The sequence below is a fragment of the Triticum dicoccoides genome, chromosome 7A (genome assembly GCF_002162155.2).
Source record: "Triticum dicoccoides isolate Atlit2015 ecotype Zavitan chromosome 7A, WEW_v2.0, whole genome shotgun sequence".
In the NCBI taxonomy this organism is placed as follows: domain Eukaryota; kingdom Viridiplantae; phylum Streptophyta; class Magnoliopsida; order Poales; family Poaceae; genus Triticum; species Triticum dicoccoides.
The window spans coordinates 125,776,683-125,793,366 of record NC_041392.1 but is presented as its reverse complement, the minus strand read 5'-3'; the positions used below and the strand labels follow the sequence as shown (position 1 = coordinate 125,793,366).

General features: G+C 47.0%; 1 protein-coding gene across 1 annotated transcript; it reads right to left on the bottom strand.

Moving 5' to 3' along the window:
* Positions 1 to 8,239: 8,239 nt before the first annotated feature.
* Positions 8,240 to 15,222, bottom strand: LOC119334518 (galactose mutarotase-like). Its single transcript, XM_037607075.1, has 5 exons — positions 15,036 to 15,222; positions 14,870 to 14,919; positions 14,621 to 14,744; positions 14,438 to 14,545; positions 8,240 to 9,008 (listed from the first exon to the last, which is right to left on the bottom strand). Exons 1-5 carry the CDS (start codon positions 15,220 to 15,222, stop codon positions 8,389 to 8,391), a joined length of 1,089 nt encoding a protein of 362 aa, XP_037462972.1. The 3' UTR covers positions 8,240 to 8,388.
* Between the last annotated feature and the right edge of the window lie 1,462 nt (positions 15,223 to 16,684).

Here is a 16,684-nt window from a genome sequence, read left to right as displayed (position 1 = left end):
AGAATATGTAGGAACCAATATGAGCATCCAGGTTCCGCTATTGGTTATTGACCGGAAACGTGTCTCAGTCATGTCAACATAGTTCTCGAACCCGTAGGGTCCGCACGCTTAATGTTCGGTGACGATCGGTATTATGGGTTCATGTGTTTGATGTACCGAAGGTAGTTCAGAGTCTTGGATAAGATCGGCGACATGAAGAGGAGTCTTGAAATGGTCAAAACGTAAAGATCGATATATTGGATGACTATATTCGGACATCGGAAAGATTCCGAGTGATTCGGGTATTTTTCGGAGTACCGGAGAGTTACAGGAATTCGCCGAGAAGTATATGAGTCTTATTGGGCTTTAGGGGAAAGAAAGAGAGGAGGCTGCGCACCCCCCAAGGCTTAGTCGGAATTGGACTAGGGGGAGGCAAATCCTATTTGGCGCATATGCGCCGGTTGGCCAACGGGCGCCTGCAGGCGCTTCAGATTGGACCGGCCCGTTACGCTCTTTTTTCCTGGTTTTCAAACGCAAAAAGTGGGAGGCGATGGGGAGTCGAACAAGCCGACCTCTTCGTCGCAAGCGCACGGCTGTAGCCACCAGGGCATCCGACAGGATTGCAACTTTTTTTCTTTCTTTGCTTTTTAGTCGTTCTTCAGTTCGGTTTCTTTTTTTATTCCTTTTCTTTATTCTTTTTTATCATTTTTCTTTGTTTTCTTCAGTGCATGCTTTTTTTAATTCGTGAACCTGTTTTTCAAATTCGATGAACTTTTTTCAAATTCAATGAACTTTTTTCAAATTTGTGAACAAATTTTCAAGTTTGTGAACCTTTTTTCAAATGCGATGAATTTTTTTTCAAAAACGAGATGAACTCTTTTCAAAATTGATGAACTTTTTTCAAATCCGATGATTTTTTTTTCAAACTTGTGAACATTCTTTCAAGTTTGTGATCCTTTTTTCAAATGCGATGAACTCTTTTCAAAATTGATGAACTTTTTCCAAATTTGATGAACTTTTTTAAAAATCTATGAACTTTTTTCATTGATGAACTTATTTTCAAATTGAATGAACTTTTGTTCAAGCTATAAAGTAAAACGTACAATATTTAATAAATTTGAAAATCCAAGATATAAAGAAAACTGTACTATTCTGTGCAATAAATAGCGCGGCTCTTATGGTTGTTATAGGGTTCGCGTTTGATCTCGGTCGCTAGTCATCCAATGGTGTAGCGGTTGGCTTAAAAATCTTGCTATGTAGTGTCGTGAGTTCATGTCGTCGTTCTACTAGATTTTTTTCGTTCTTTTTTTGCGAGCCTGTTTACTGCTCGCTCCGTCTGTGGGTCGGCCCACTTGGCGTTGCCAGTAGGAGCCGGTTCGCTTCCGCGGTGCCGGACCTTCCTTCTCTTTTCCTTTTCCTTTCCTTCTCTCCTACCCCTACTACATGAAAGGGGGGAATCCTACTCCCGGTCGGAGTAGGACTCCGTAGGGCATGGCATAGAGAGGTCGGCCCTCCCCCTCCTCCACTCCTTTATATACGGGGAAGGGGGGCACCTCATGGACACACAAGTTGATCAGTTGATATTTTAACCGTGTGTGGTGCCCCCCTCCACCATAATCCACCTCGGTCATATCGTAGCGGTTCTTAGGCGAAGCCCTGCGTCGGCAGTTTCATCAACACTGTCATCACGCCGTCGTGCTGACGGAACTCTCCCTCGAAGCTCTACTAGATCGTGAGTTCGTGGGACGTCACCGAGCTGAACGTGTGCAGATCTCGGAGGTGCCGTACGTTCGGTACTAGGATCGGTCGATCATGAAGACGTATGACTACTTCAACCGTGTTGTCATAACGCTTCCGCTTACGGTCTACGAGGGTACGTGGACGACACTCTTCCCTCTCGTTGCTATGCATCACCATGTCCCAAAACTCTTTCCTTCTGGAGATCAAACCCCAGTTAGCAAGATGATATTTATTGTTATCCCCCACACTTCCCCAGAAGAAGTGAGACATCTGTGAGGTGATCATATCAATAGCCCATTTGGGGAATTTCATAATAGACATTAGATAAGCAGGAATGCTGACAATGTAAGTAGTAAGCAGTATCAGTTTCCCCCTATATGAGAGAAATCTCCTTAATCACCCAGCTTTGTTCTTGATAATTCTATCAATAATGGGTTGGAGGTCTTCCCTTCTAAGTTTTTTAAAGTGAAGGGGGACACCTGAATATTTAAAGGGGAAATCCCCAAGCTGGCAGCAGAAAACCTGGGCAAAATCATTAGATAATTGCTCAGAGATATTAATAGCATGAAGATCACTTTTATGGAAATTAATCTTCAAACCAAATAGATTTTCAAAGCAAGAGAGAATCCACTTTAAGTTCTTGGCATGCTCCAGTGAGTTATCCAAGAATAGAATGGTATCATCAGCATACTGTAGGATGACCACCCCACCTGGGAAGGCATGAGGTAGCAGTCCACAGATTAAACCACTATTGGCAGCCTTACGAAGCATTTTAGAGAAAACATCAGCTATCAGATTGAACAAAAGGGGTGAGTGAGGGTCGCCCTATTTCAAGCCTTTCCCCCCATAGAACTGGGGACCATTAGAGTCATTAATTCTAACCTGAAAAGTCCTTTGGTGAATAGTAGACATAACCCACTCCACCCATTTACTACCAAAGCCTCTAGAAAGAAGCATTTCCTTCAAAAAGTCCCAACTAACTCTATCATATGCTTTCTCATAGTCAAGTTTAAGAATCAAACCAGCAGACCCAGACCTATGAATTTCATGAATGATCTCATGAGCCATAACCACACTCTCCAAAATAAATCTGCCCTTTTTGGTTGGAGGAGATAAGCTTGTCACATAAGGGGGAGACCCTAGTAGTCATAGCTTTAGAAAAAATTTAACAACACAGTTGCTAAGACTGATAGGCCTAAAATTCTTCATATCTCTAGCCATAGGGATTTTAGGAATAAGAGTAATAATGACATGATTCAACTTATGTATATCAAGGTTACCATTCTCAAAGTCTCTAACCATCCATATAAAATCTTTTTTGATCAATTCCCAAAAAGTTTGATAAAATAAAAAGGATAGGCCATCAGGGCCAGGGGCAGCACTAGCATACGAGCTCATCACAGCTTGTTTGATTTCCTCTTCAGAAAAAGGTCTCTCTGGTTGCTCTCTCTCATCATTACTAACCAATTCATCCTCAGACCAAAAGTCAGCATTGAAATGGATGTCAGGTTTGGGTTCAAAAGCAAACAAATCTTTATAAAAAGAGGTAGCAACCTCGAGCATCTCCTTGGTCGAAGTGACCACACCATTAGGATTGTTTAGTTTAGAAAGATGATTCTTCCTATGTCTGTGGTTAGCCAGGGCTTGGAAATAAGCATTATTCCTATCCCCCTCTAAAATTTTCCTGTCCCTAGATCTCTGCCATAGAGCAGTCTCCTCTTTCTTCCACACTTCATCCAATTCTTTTTTAATCTCCTTCATTCTGTCATAGTCAGACATAGATAATTGTTGAGTTTCAGACATGACATCGAGAGTCTCAAACTCCAGAAGGAGTGCCCTCTTCTTTTTCTTCAAAACTGCCTCTCTATTAATACTCCACCCTTTAGTTTTCTTTCTGAGAACTCTAGTCTTAAGCAACCAGTTATCAGCTGGGAATTTGGATGAGGACACGAAATTCCAGGCTTCTATGACCATTTGATGAAATCATGGTTGGGAGAGCCACCATTTCTCAAACCTAAAAGGTTTGGGGTCGGATGCGGCTCTAACACCAATGCCCAGGATCAGAGGAGTATGATCACTCCCCACCCTGGGAAGGGCTGACAAGGTGAAAAAAGGAAAACGGGTGTCCTAATTCACAGAAATGAATACTCTATCTAACACAGCAAACACAAGGGAAATCTGGTTGTTAGACCAGGTAAACACCCTGTTAGAGACAGAAATCTCCATCAAGGCCCATCTGTTGATCCAATCATTAAACAGAAATGCAGTCTGTTGATTTACTAAACCCCTACTTTTCTCTTTTTCATTCCTAATCAGATTGAAATCTCCACAAATCATGATAGGATAAGAAGCATTTGATAGAGTATCATGCAGTTCAACTACGAAATCCATCCTAAATTCAGGGTAAGAAGATCCATACACTAACACCATCTGCCAGACAAAGCCATCAGATTTATTTTTAACAGTAGCAATAATAGAGAATCTTTGGTTAATAAAACCAACTACCTCAAAAAATAATTTTCTTAAAACCCACAAGGATCCCCCAGCAGTATTTTTAGCTAGCAAGAAATTCCACACAAAATTATCAAATCTATCAATAGCCTTGAGGAAACCCTCAGAAATATTCTCTTTCTTTGTTTCTTGAAAACCAATAAAATCAGGATCATACTTAGCAATAGTATCACATAGGCACTGTATCTTCCCATGTTACCCTAGACCTCTAATATTCCAAATAAGCCCTATCATAATTAATTAATTTTGAAAGGATGGGATAAGCCACAAGGCTTAGCTTTAGTTAGAACAACAGGTGTTCCCCTAGTAGCATCAGCAGTGCCAACTGGCTCCAAAGGGAGGGCACCCCCAAGTGTACTAACTAATTCATTAGAATCAATGTCAAGATTAGCAGGAAGCACTATTTCAGGATTATTATTGGCAAACACCAAACATATCTCTTTCTCCACAGCTATCATATCATCAATGGTGAGATTCTTTTGAATTTCACCCCCCCCCCAATCACCAAGTTCATTTGATTCATTTGATTAGCAAAGGACAGATTTATCCATAGTAGAAAAGGAATTACCTTTGAATGTTTGTGGGATCTCCAAGTTCTTCTTCCTCTTGTATGCAGCAGCTTTCTCCATAATGTTAACATTGCCATGGCCTCTAGTAGCAGGCCTTTGAGCTAGCATAGGGCCCCATCTTGGTTTCTTCTCATGGATGGCCTCATCACTTTGGGTTCGGTTAAGTGATTCCAGCAGGGACCTCTTCCAAGTCTCACTTTGTAGAATTTGGACAGGTTCAAGAGGGAGAACCAACAACTCTTCTTCTTTTGTTTCCTCATTTTCAGAATCAGAAATATCCACTGACCTTAGTAGATCTTCACAATATTCCATACTACCAGCACTCTTCTCGGGAGTTATGTGTGTATCATTCTTCCCAGATGGAGGGTTTTTTTTGGGTCACCACTCCTTGATCCTCCCTTTCCTCCCCATCAGTATTTTGGTTCTGTTCTAGAAGGTTACCAACATAGCCAGACTTAGGTTCATGTCCATCAAAAGATGCACCATCAAGGTCAACAGCAGCCAAAGCATATTTCATAATGAAATCCTCCTGATCAGCATCATGTTCATGTTCCATAGGTGTAACCACCAACCTTTGAACACCATACTTGTTTGAGGACCCATGTTTAGTTGAGAAGTTAGCTTTGTCTAATTCATCAATGGCTAAATCACCCTCACCTGACCCTTCAGAAGCATGTTCTCCCTGAGTTCCATTATCTTTTTCAGCATGTTCTTCCTCAGGTCTCTCATCCTCCTCATTACCATCTTCATCCTCATCTACATCAATGACAGAGTCAACACCACCTGTTTGTTCAAAGCCCTCAACAGTGAAACCAAGCAGGAACAACTTTTTTCTTCATCTCAATCAGTCTCTCAAAAGGAATCTTAGTAGGATCTCTGCAGGCTATTTTGATTCTGACATTCTCAAAGAAAGTTCTGAACATTCCATTCCAATTCACATCTATAAGCACCCCAAATAGTGAAGCAATTTGGGCAAACACTTTCCAAGTACACCACTTTGGGGGAATCCCCTCAATCAGTACCCAGGCTTCAATCAACTCTCCAAAAGGTTCACATCCACCCTTCCATTCAGTTAATGTTACATTCACATCCTATGGCAGGGAGAATCTAGGTAGTTCAATGAGGTCTTCCACTTTCTTCCAAGGGGGGAATCTGACCAAAAAGGTCTTGCTGGAGAGCCCTCTGATTTGCCAAGGCCAGTGTTTAGTCTTACAGAAAGTAGCAGACAGTGGTTCCATCAGTTTAGCACAATCAACTTCTCCTTTTAAGATATTTACCACCGCATAATTCTGGAAGTTTAACCATTTTAACTCATTAGCAACGGGAACATCCACATGGTAGAAACCAAGGCCTTGAGCTCCACTACCAAAAAAGGCAGCAATAGGTTGAATCTTAGACCATGTTGCGCAATTGTTCAGATTTTGGTTCTACTGACAGATAAAATAGGCTTTCGGCTTCACGCAATTCCCAACATAATGTCCAGGTCCACCACAGTTAAAGCAAATCATATCCTTATACCTAGGATCAAGTACTTGTTCCACTTCAACCTCTACAGATTGGGATGATTGTACCTGAGCAGAGCCAGCAGTCGAGGCTGTGGATCTGGTGGGCTTGGGGGCAGGGGCTTGTTCCTTTGCTGCAGGCGCAGCTGGCTTCCGTCCAGCGAACGAAGCGGGTTTCTGACCCGCCCCCTTGGACTGACCAGCAGCAAGATTGTTGCTCCCTCCTGCACGGCGATCGGCCATCTTCAACCCCCGCTTCACAGCCTCCGCAAAGGAGATTGAACCAGGCCCAATCCCCTCACGAGCTACCTTGATTTGTTTTGGTGGTGGGTCAAATGGTCGGCGGGATGCAGGAAAACAATTCGCGGCCAAAAGGGAATTGTTCTCGACCAAGTCTCTCCGGATCCAGCAAAGGAATCCGGTTTTTGAAGGATCTTGTGGCTGCTGGGTAGGGTTTCTAGGGAGGCGGCGGCGAGGGGGAGAGGGAATAAGCCAGAGCTGGCCAAAATGCTCCTCCACGTTTTCTAGGGATTCGTCTTTACGTAATCCCCTCGCCCTACCCTCTTTCTCCCCAATTACACGTAATTTGAACGTGGGGCCAGGCAAAGCTGGATTCACAGGGGGGGAACGACAGGGAGTCGCCGCCCCTGGTTTGGGACAAGATTTTAAACTATGGTCGAGCCCCTCGCCGGAAACCAACTTCGATGAGGTCTCACCGGCTGCAGAAGCAGCCACACACTCATTATTACTAGAACCAGGAGGGAGAACCCTCGACTCTACCATCGACTCCTGATCAGGCGAGTGAATAATCAAAACAGCACAATCTCGCATCCCCTGACGGTGCGAATGAAATTCCCTCGATCTAGCCTTAAGAGTTAAATCAACACGCAAATGCATACCTAACTCACCAGGCCAAGGCGGGGGATCGATGGGTCGTCGCTGTGTTTGGACCAGTCGGGGCAGTCGATCTACTGACGACGCGGGGCCAGACGGTCCCCAGAGGGAGGAACTCCGGCGGGATGTTGACGATGCCCTCCCATGACGGCGGGCGGATGTTGAGCCTTGAGGGATTCACCGTCCTGAAGTTCTCCCAGCGGCGGCCTGCCGCGGATCCGATGACTCCGCCTCCTGGATCGCCCAGAGAAGGAGCTCCACATCCTCGCAGCCGTCGTCTCCGATGAAGCGCGCGCGCTCGACGAAGTTCGCGTGGCGGAGGATGTGAAGGTGAATCTCTCCCCACTCGTCACGGTCGGGGAAGCGCTCCAGCGAGTGCGGGTCGATCTCAGGCAGCGACGCCACTACCGGGGGCGGAAGTGCCCGCGGCTCCGCTACCCACGCCACCGGCGCAAGCCGGCGAACCCGCACGCCGCGGCGACACGCTCCAGCCATGCGGACTCTCAGATGGGGATTTAAGGCGGGGAGAGCTCGATGAGATGCGGGGGTAGGTGGGAAGCTGGGGGTTGGACTTTAATGTTGTGTGGCTGTCAGCGTAGCATCCCCTCGTCATCCTCCATTCGTTGTTCTTCCAAAATGCAGCGCCCACCCCTGCTTCGTCCTTCCTCTCCCACACGTCGTAGCCCTGCCAGGCTCGCCGGTCATTGCAGCCACAGCTTCCTGTCGCACCCCGTTGCTCACTTGCAGCACAACGGCACTGCAGCAAAGGGCATTGAAGGTGGCACCGTCGCAGCATCGCTTGCAACACCTACGGTGCTGCGACGAGGGGGTCACAGCAGAGGTGGGCCCCGTCGTCATGCGGCCGCCTCCGGCTTGCATCCATGCCGTGGTTGATAAAGCAGTGACGATATTGCATGCTGGAGAGTGATGCAGAGTGCAATTTTATGAAAGTACTCCCTTTGTAAATGGTCTTATATTAGTTTACATAGTAGTATATTTAAAAAAATAAAGAGTGACCCAGAGTGCATTTTACTCTTCAATATCTAAAAAAGGCTTGAACCTGCAGCATGCTTTTATTCCTCCCTTGAAGCTCAACCGATCAAATTCAGACACTACACAAAACACGAGACGACTGTGTTGCCTGACAAACGACCGAGCTCAGGTACCACACTACCACTAGCTAGTACTAGCTACTAGAAGGAGAACTTGAACACCATGTCATGCCTGTACACCTTCCCCGGCCGGACGATCTGCGACGGGAAACTCGGGCGGTTCACGGCGTCGGGGAACCCCTGCGTCTCCAGGCAGAGCGCGCCGTACCGGCCGTAGACCTTGCCGCCCTTTCCCCTCACGCCGCTCAGCCCGTTGGCCGTGTAGAACTGCACCCCAGGCTGGTCCGCCCACAGCTCCATTGCCCTGCCGGACGCGCCGTCCCGGACGGCCGCCACCCGCCGCAGGCCCCCGCCGTCCACGACGTAGTTGATGTCGTACCCATCGACGCCCCGGCTCAGGAGGCCGCCGATGCGCGAGCCCACGGCGGCCGGCCTGCGGAAGTCGTACGGCGTGCCCGCCACGGGCGCGAGGCGGCCCGTCGGGATGAGCGCGGCGTCCACGTGCGTGTACCGGGAGGCGAAGAGGCGGACCTCCTCGCCGAGGATGCTGCCGCTGCCGTGCCCGCCGAGGTTCCAGTAGGCGTGGTGCGCCAGGTTCACCGGGGGGGCCTTGCTCCGTGCCGTCGCGTTCATGCGCACGCTCAGCTCGTGCGTGCCCGTGATCTGGTACGTCACGTGCACGTCCACGTCGCCTGGGAACCCTGTTCAAGTTCTGCTACTTCGTTAAGTTATGTTTTGAAATAAAATGAGAAGCGAAGAGCTCCTCAATTGATGAAAGAGGAAACTGCACAAAGGGTGCGACTAGGTCTCAGTCAGACTGAGTCTCAGTGAAGTGACATAATATGTAAAAAAACAGAGAAAAAAAATGCACGGATCTCAACATAATATCTCATGGATATAACATCAACTGGTACTTAACGAAGTCTCGGTCTATTGAGATTTAACAAGACTATTGCACAAATACACAATTATTGAGACCGAGGTAACACAAAACCACAACTCTAGGGGGTTTTAACAGAAAACCAAAACCCCAGGACCAATCAGTAAAAAAAAAGCACAAATCAATCAGTTTTATCTTACAAAAACTGTCCAAATTTCAAATGGTTGGGCTAACTTGGCTGAAAATTCCCCAAATTGACCATTTAACATGTTCTTCGGATGATTTTTTGAAAACTTTGGATTCTTTAAGAAAATTTGACCGATTCTTATAAAAAATTGTCCAAATTTTAAAATGGTTGGCCTAGATTGGCTGAGAATTCCCCAGATTGATCATTTAAGACTGAACCCATATGTCATAATTCTCCTTAACTTTTTTTTTGACCCGGAACAATTCATTCCATTACTAAACTGGCTCAGCAATGTTGCTAGCGACCAGAACAGAAACAAAGTCTGGGGCATACTCGATCCACGACAGATCAGCAGCTCCCGATCTGAAGCCAAAAGCAGCTAACTCATGTGCTACCTTATTACAATTTCGGTTACAGAAACTGAAACTAAATGATTCAAAGTTCAGATGGTAGATACTTCGCGTCTCCCGTAGGAGGACACCGATCAAAGCTCGTTCATATTCACCAGAATTGAGTGTATGGACAAGCACTTGGGAATTAGACTCAAGAATCACCCTGTGGATGCCCAGTCCCGCACTTGCTTCAGTAGTTAGCACACATGCCAAAGCTTCTGCATGTAGAGGCCCTGTAAGATGCTTAAGTGTGCCGGCCTTTGCTGCCAGAAATTCACCTTGGTCAATACGAGCAACACACCCCCATGCTCCTCTCCCTGTGTCCGCATGATAGGATGCATCAAAATTGACTTTAACGACATCAGGTGGGGGTCGCTTCCACGTAACCTTGTCCTGGGGAGGCACTTGTACAGGCTTCATAACACTTTTACTGAATTCATGAAGATACTGTCGGTTAGTATAGCAGATATTGTCAGTGCACCTCATCGTCTCTCCTGCATTTACCTTGTTTCTCACTGACCACCATTCCCATAGCAGGATAAGGGAAATATCTCGCTTACTATTATCCAAGCTCCATATGTGATCAAACACCTCTTGGCCCAGTGCACTCCAACAAAGCACTTCTTGTATCCTCTAGCTCCAATCCTCTCCAAACTTGCTTGACAGCTTTGCATTTTATGAACAGATGACTACCATCCTCATCCAGCCGGCCACACACTGGGCATCTTGTATCCAAGTCCACCCTTTTTCGTTTAATATTCATACGGAGGGGCAAGCTATTATGCGCAAACCTCCACAGAAAAATACGCACCTTCCCTGGCATCTCCAGGTTCCACAATCTTTGCCATTTATCCTCTCCCCTTCCCTGACTCAATGATGGGCCTGCATCATTGCCATTTCTTGCATCTCTTATCCGGATACCGACATGATACGCCCCTTTTACAGAGAATTTTCCTTTGGGGTCGTAGTGCCATGCTACAAAATCGTCCATATCCGGTCGCACCGGGATAACGAGGATATGCGACACATCATCTTCATTGAAAAGGTCCCTTACTAACTGCTCATCCCAGGTTTCCCTAACCGGGTCCATTAGTTCAGAAACATGTGTGATAATTGTGTTCCCTCTTACTGATGTTGGCTTTCTAGTATCTCCTCGAGGAATCCATGGATCCTCCCACACTTTGATGTTATCCCCCGACCCCACCCGCCAAACAATTCCTTCCTTGAGCAGATTAACCCCCTTCAGTATGCTTCTCCAGGTATAAGAAATACCCTCTCTTTCTGTCGCCTCAAGAAGAGAACAGTTTGGGTAGTAGCGAGCCTTCAGTACTTGCGCACATAGTGTATCCGGAGCCTCGAGTAATCGCCACCCCTGCCTAGACAACATGGCCAGATTAAAAATATGCAGATCTCTGAACCCAAGTCCTCCATCCTTCTTCGATTTCGTCATTCGTTCCCAGCTTATCCAATGACATCGGCTTTTATCTTGTTGGCTCCACCAGTACCGGGCAATAAGTGCGCTAATCTCTTCGCAAAGTTGCTTTGTGAGATCAAAACACGACATTGCGTACGTGGGTATCGCCTGAGCTACAGCCTTGATCAAGACCTCTTTCCCCGCCTTCAATAGCAGCTTTTCCTTCCACCCTTGAATCCTTTGCCAAATCTTCTGTTTCAAATATTCAAATTCCTTACTCCTGGATGCTCCAATGTGAACTGGCAGTCCTAGATATCGCTGATTAAAGGACTCTACTGCTATGCCAAGGCCAGCCAGGACAGCCCCCCGTGTGTTTACACTGGTTCCTTTACTGAACATGGCATTAGACTTCTCCTTATTAATCATTTGGCCGGATTGATCCTCATAAAGAGCTAAAATTTGCTGCAGTTTGGCTGCCCCCTCCACTGTTGCCTTCATAACAATTAGCGAATCGTCCACAAAAAAAGGTGGTTTATCTTTGGAGCTCCACGACATATCTGAACCCCCTGGATAGAGCCCTCCTGCTCCGCTTGGTACAACATAGCAGAGAAAGCCTCCGCACACATTATAAAGAGGTACGGTGATAACGGATCCCCTTGCCGGAGTCCTCTACCTAGGGTGATCACTTCTGACAAACTCCTATTAATCTTTACCCTGTATGAAACTGATCTAACACACTTCATAATCAGGTGCACCCACTGTTCAGCGAAACCCATTTTGATCATGACCCGTTCTAGAAAGCCCCACTCAACGCGGTCGTACGATTTGCTCATATCAAGCTTCACCGCCACCAGTCCCTTGCGCCCTCCCTTCCGTTTATGCATCAGGTGAGTGATTTCATATGCCAGGAGCATGTTATTGGTGATCATCCTACCGGGGACAAATGTTGACTGTGTTGGCGAGATGATTTCAGGCAGGATTTCCTTGAGCCGATTTGCAAGTACCTTTGAGATCAACTTGTATAAAACATTACAAAGGCTTATAGGCCTAAACTCAGTGACCTTCTCTGGGTTTTTGACCTTGGGTATGAGCACAATAGTAGTTTCGTTCCATCCATTCGGCATCGGAGCACCATTCAGCACACCCAGCACTTCCTCCTTCACTTTTGGCCCGACCAGCTCCCAAAACCGCTTATAGAATATGGCCGGCATGCCATCCGGACCTGGTGCTTTCAAATCACCAATGGAATTTAGGGCCTCCTTTACTTCCTGTTCTGTGAATTCACGAGTTAGGCAAGAGTTCATATCGTGTGTGACCGAGGTGTGCATGTGGGACAGCACCTCGTCGTTGGCGATACCTGCAGAAGACATGAACAAACTTTTGTAGTGGTCAGTAATAATTTTTCCTATCTCCTCTTCTCCCTCCACTACCTCACCCCCTTCCTTTCTAAACTTCTTTATGGTATTCACCCTCTTCCTCTCATTTGCATGGGCGTGGAAAAAGTCTGTATTTTTATCTCCCTTCTCCAACCAATTAACATGCGCCCTCTGCCTCCAATATAAATTGTACTGATCCTCCAGCCTGCTGAGCTTAAATCGAAGAAGATGCTCCTGGTTTATTTTATGTTGACTAATACAGCCCCGCCGACAGTTCTCAAGCTCCTTCTTTGCCTTCTTAATCCTTCCTTTTAGCTCACCCAACACCTCTCGATCCCACTTTGTGAGTTCTCCCCCCACCTTAGCCAGTCTATCCTTAACAGAAGCATCCCCCTCTACAAATGCTGCATTCCACGCCTCTTCCACCACCCGAGCACACTCCTCCTCCATCAACCATCTTGCCTCAAACCTAAAACACCCATCACCTCTAGCACCTTCTCCCTCCTGCTGCATGCCATCCACCAGAACTGTAACCGGCCTGTGGTCAGAGTGACGAGGATCCCCGTTTATTACTTTATACAAAGGGAACAACCCGCGCCAGTTATTGCATGCCACTGCCCGATCCAGGCTCTCCCTTGTATACCCTTCAACATCATGCCAATTGTTACGCCACGTATAGGGATCTCCTTCAAATCCTAAATCCTCGAGCCCGCACAACTCCAGTGTGGCACGAAAAGCATCCATACACCCCTGGGCCCGAGCCGGCCCTCCTTCCTTCTCATTTGCAAATAGGATTTCGTTAAAATCGCCCAAACATAGCCATGGTAGGTTCAGCTGCCCCTTCAATGACTTCAATGCCTTCCACGTATTTCCTTTCTCCCCCGCTTTGGACTCCCCATACAAGCCCGTCAACCGCCACTGCACTCCATTTTCCTCCATCACCACCGCATCTATAAAGTATTTATCCTTCCACCGTAGTCGTACATCCACTCCCCTTCGCCAAAAGAGAGCGAGCCCTCCCCGACGACCTTCCGGATCTTTCACCACCATGTTTGGCATACCAAGCTTCCACCTCAAATGCTCCATCTCCCTCTCATAGCTTTTAGTTTCAGAGAGAAAGAGCACATCAGGATCTTCTGCCTTCTGTAATTCCAAAAGGCTTCGAACTGCCGCGGGGTTCCCAAGCCCCCGACAGTTCCATGCTATAATTTTCATTTCTGCTCGCGGAGCTGTTCCGACAGCCCCGCCTCATGGTTTTGAGTCATCTTCTCCTCTGTCCGAGCCCTCTTCTGACTATCTTCCTCCTCCTCGACAACATCCATGTCCATCCCTTGCCTCTTCTCTCCTACGACCACACCAAGACCCTGCTGGTTACCTATCCCCTCCTCCCTTTTCCTCCTCTTAAATCTGTACATTTGCTTCTTTACCTGCTCCTCCTTTTGTGAACTATGGACCAGCCCCTCACTTCTCCCCTCTCCCACATACACCTCTCCCTCGTTCGCTCCACTAGCTACTTTTGCTTTTTCAGTCATGACCGTATCTGCTTTGCCCGCCTCTGCAACCACTATTTCACTCCCTCTATGACTTGTTACATTTGACGTATTCTCACAAGAGAGTTTCTTCCTGATTCCACCATCCCTGGCATTCTCTATAGTCATCGGCGGAGTGGACTTGAGCAAGAAGTAACTAATTCTCCTTAACTTACTAACCAGAACAAATTTGTGTTTTTTTGTTACCGGTTAGGCCCGGAGTTGTGGTTTTCTGTTAAAATCCTCTGGAGTTGTGGTTCTGCGTTATGTCAGCCCCAAAAATCGAGTATTTATGCAACTTCCTCTTGATGAAAATATCAGAAAATTGTAAGGGCTCCAAATTATTCCTTACCTTGCTCTCCGTCGAAGCTATGGTAATACAGAGTAATGAAGGGGGAGCTGCCGCCGGCGACGTGCTCTTTCACCGTCCACACGACCTTGTCGAATCCCCGGTGACCACCTAGAGAACCACAGCAGAAAGATGATCAGTCGCAGCTCTTAGGAGCCAGGAGAGAAAATTTTCTCTTGGACCTACCATGGAGCGTGTTGTTGCCATCGTTGGGAACCAGCCGGTAGACTTTGCCGTCGAGCGTGAACCGGGCATTGGCGATCCTGTTGGCGACGCGGCCGATCAACCCTCCAAAGTAGGCGGTGCCATTCTGTGTATAAACACGCGATCGGATGCAAAGCAAAAGCAGAAACCAACTTTGTCAGCGGCTAAAGAAGAAGAACTAAACCATGTTGTATTAGGAAAAGAAACAAAGGCGTTTATTCGTGATCTTACCATATATTCAGCAACCGTATCGTAGCCCAGGATGACATCCCCCAAGTTTCCTACAGTGCAAGGGAAGAAGAGTGAGATAATCCCAGATCATTTGCAGAAGCAACGGACGAGAACCACGGGCCTTTTGGAAGGAAGGAAGGAAGGAAGAAGCGTGTCATTTCATTACCTCTCGAGTCGGGGAGAATCACGGACATGAGGGTGGCGCCCCAGTTGGTGACCTTGATTGAGAAGTCCCCCTTGTTGAGCTCGTAGACACCGACGGTCTTCCTCTCGGCCGCCGCTTCGCCGGGCAGGCCGAGCGCCACAAAGCACGTGGCAAGGACCGCGATGAACAGGGCTCTCGCCATTTTCATCACAAGGTGTATCTATTGTAGAGTGTCACCTTAGCAGCCGAGAAGAGCTGGAAGAAGAGAGTTCTACTACTGTTTGTTGGTTATGCATACGGACGTGAAGGCAAGAAGATATAAAGTAGCCACATCCATCCTATTCCTTGGTATGTGTGAGTGTGTGACCGCCACCAGCATTGAGTGTTCTTCTGTCAGAGGCTAGCCACTACTCCTCGTGACGCGCAAAGTAGCCGTACGCTAGCTTCTTCTTCTCCGGTGCCTATCCTGTGCTGTGCAGCCTTACTTTGGTTGGAACCAACGGACGAAGCTGGTCTGGATTGTACGTAGCTCATATCTCTCGTTTTGCCACATCGATCAGTGGCACTGGCTGGCAGCGGTGCGCGCCCCTGAGGCTACGGCATTCACAGAGGGAACAGACAAAGGATGTGAATGGCCAAATACGTGAGCCCATCAAGCAAAGCAGGAAGAAAATCCTATGCGACCCGGGTCGTACGCCCACGTCGTGAGACCCTCTCGAGAGGAGGACATTTGGCAAAAGCTTTTCAACGCAAGCAATTAATTCTCTAATTAATTCCAGCAACAAATCGCTAATCACGTCCCGTCCGTCCCACTCTGTTCCCCACGCCTCCTAGTCCTTTCAGCTTCAACTCCTATTCATCTTCTCTGTCTCTTCCATCTAGCCGGCGACGAGGCCGCACCATGGCGCAGCCGGACGACGGCGACGAGGCACCAGAGCAATCAACATATATGGCAGCACATCCATCGGGACCTCCTCTGCCCACATCTCCATTCATGGTGAGTACAACCTTCTGCACGAGAAATTATATCCTTCTGAACCACGTTCGATTGATTTCAGTACTCTCGCAGCAGTCGCCATGGAACACAGTTCCACCATGGACGAGCAGCGCAACAAGAAACGGTCAGGAGTTTCAAGATGGAAATATGGCAGCCCATCCATCGGAACCTCCTCTACCCACACCTCCTCCACTAATGGTGAGTACAACTTGTTGCAAACAATATATAGTGAGCAGATTTAACACAAACATGTCTTTCTTCAGAAGCACGCATCTAAGTTTTGGTAAAGAACAGATTAATAGCATCAATCCTTTGTATAATTATTTATTTCTGAACCATGTTTGAATGATTACATTACCCTCGCAGCAATCGCAGAACACAATTCCACCGAGGATGAGCAGCACAGCAAGGAACGATCAGGATTTGCAAGATGAAAATATTGTTCCAAGAGTTGGGAAGACCTTTCAGTGTGAGGAACAGGCATATCAGTTTTACAATTCTTATGCTCAAACCAAAGGATTCAGCATTAGGAAGTGCCACCTTAAGCATAGAGGAGATGGGACTTTAAGTTCTAGATATTTTGTTTGTAGCAAGGCAGGTGTGAAGGGCACTCATCCGACACATGTAGCCAAGAAAGAACAAGCTAATTCGAGAACTGATTGCATGGCTCGTG

What these genes read in the sequence shown, in the direction of transcription:
- LOC119334518 (XM_037607075.1), bottom strand. Translation starts at nt 15,222, where the DNA reads ATGAAAATGGCGAGAGCCCTGTTCATCGCGGTCCTTGCCACGTGCTTT. An exon ending in GATTCTCCCCGACTCGAGAG is followed by an intron (nt 14,920 to 15,035) that starts GTAATGAAATGA and finishes CTTGCACTGTAG; the next exon opens with GAAACTTGGGGGATGTCATC. An exon ending in TGGCAACAACACGCTCCATG is followed by an intron (nt 14,546 to 14,620) that starts GTAGGTCCAAGA and finishes GTGGTTCTCTAG; the next exon opens with GTGGTCACCGGGGATTCGAC.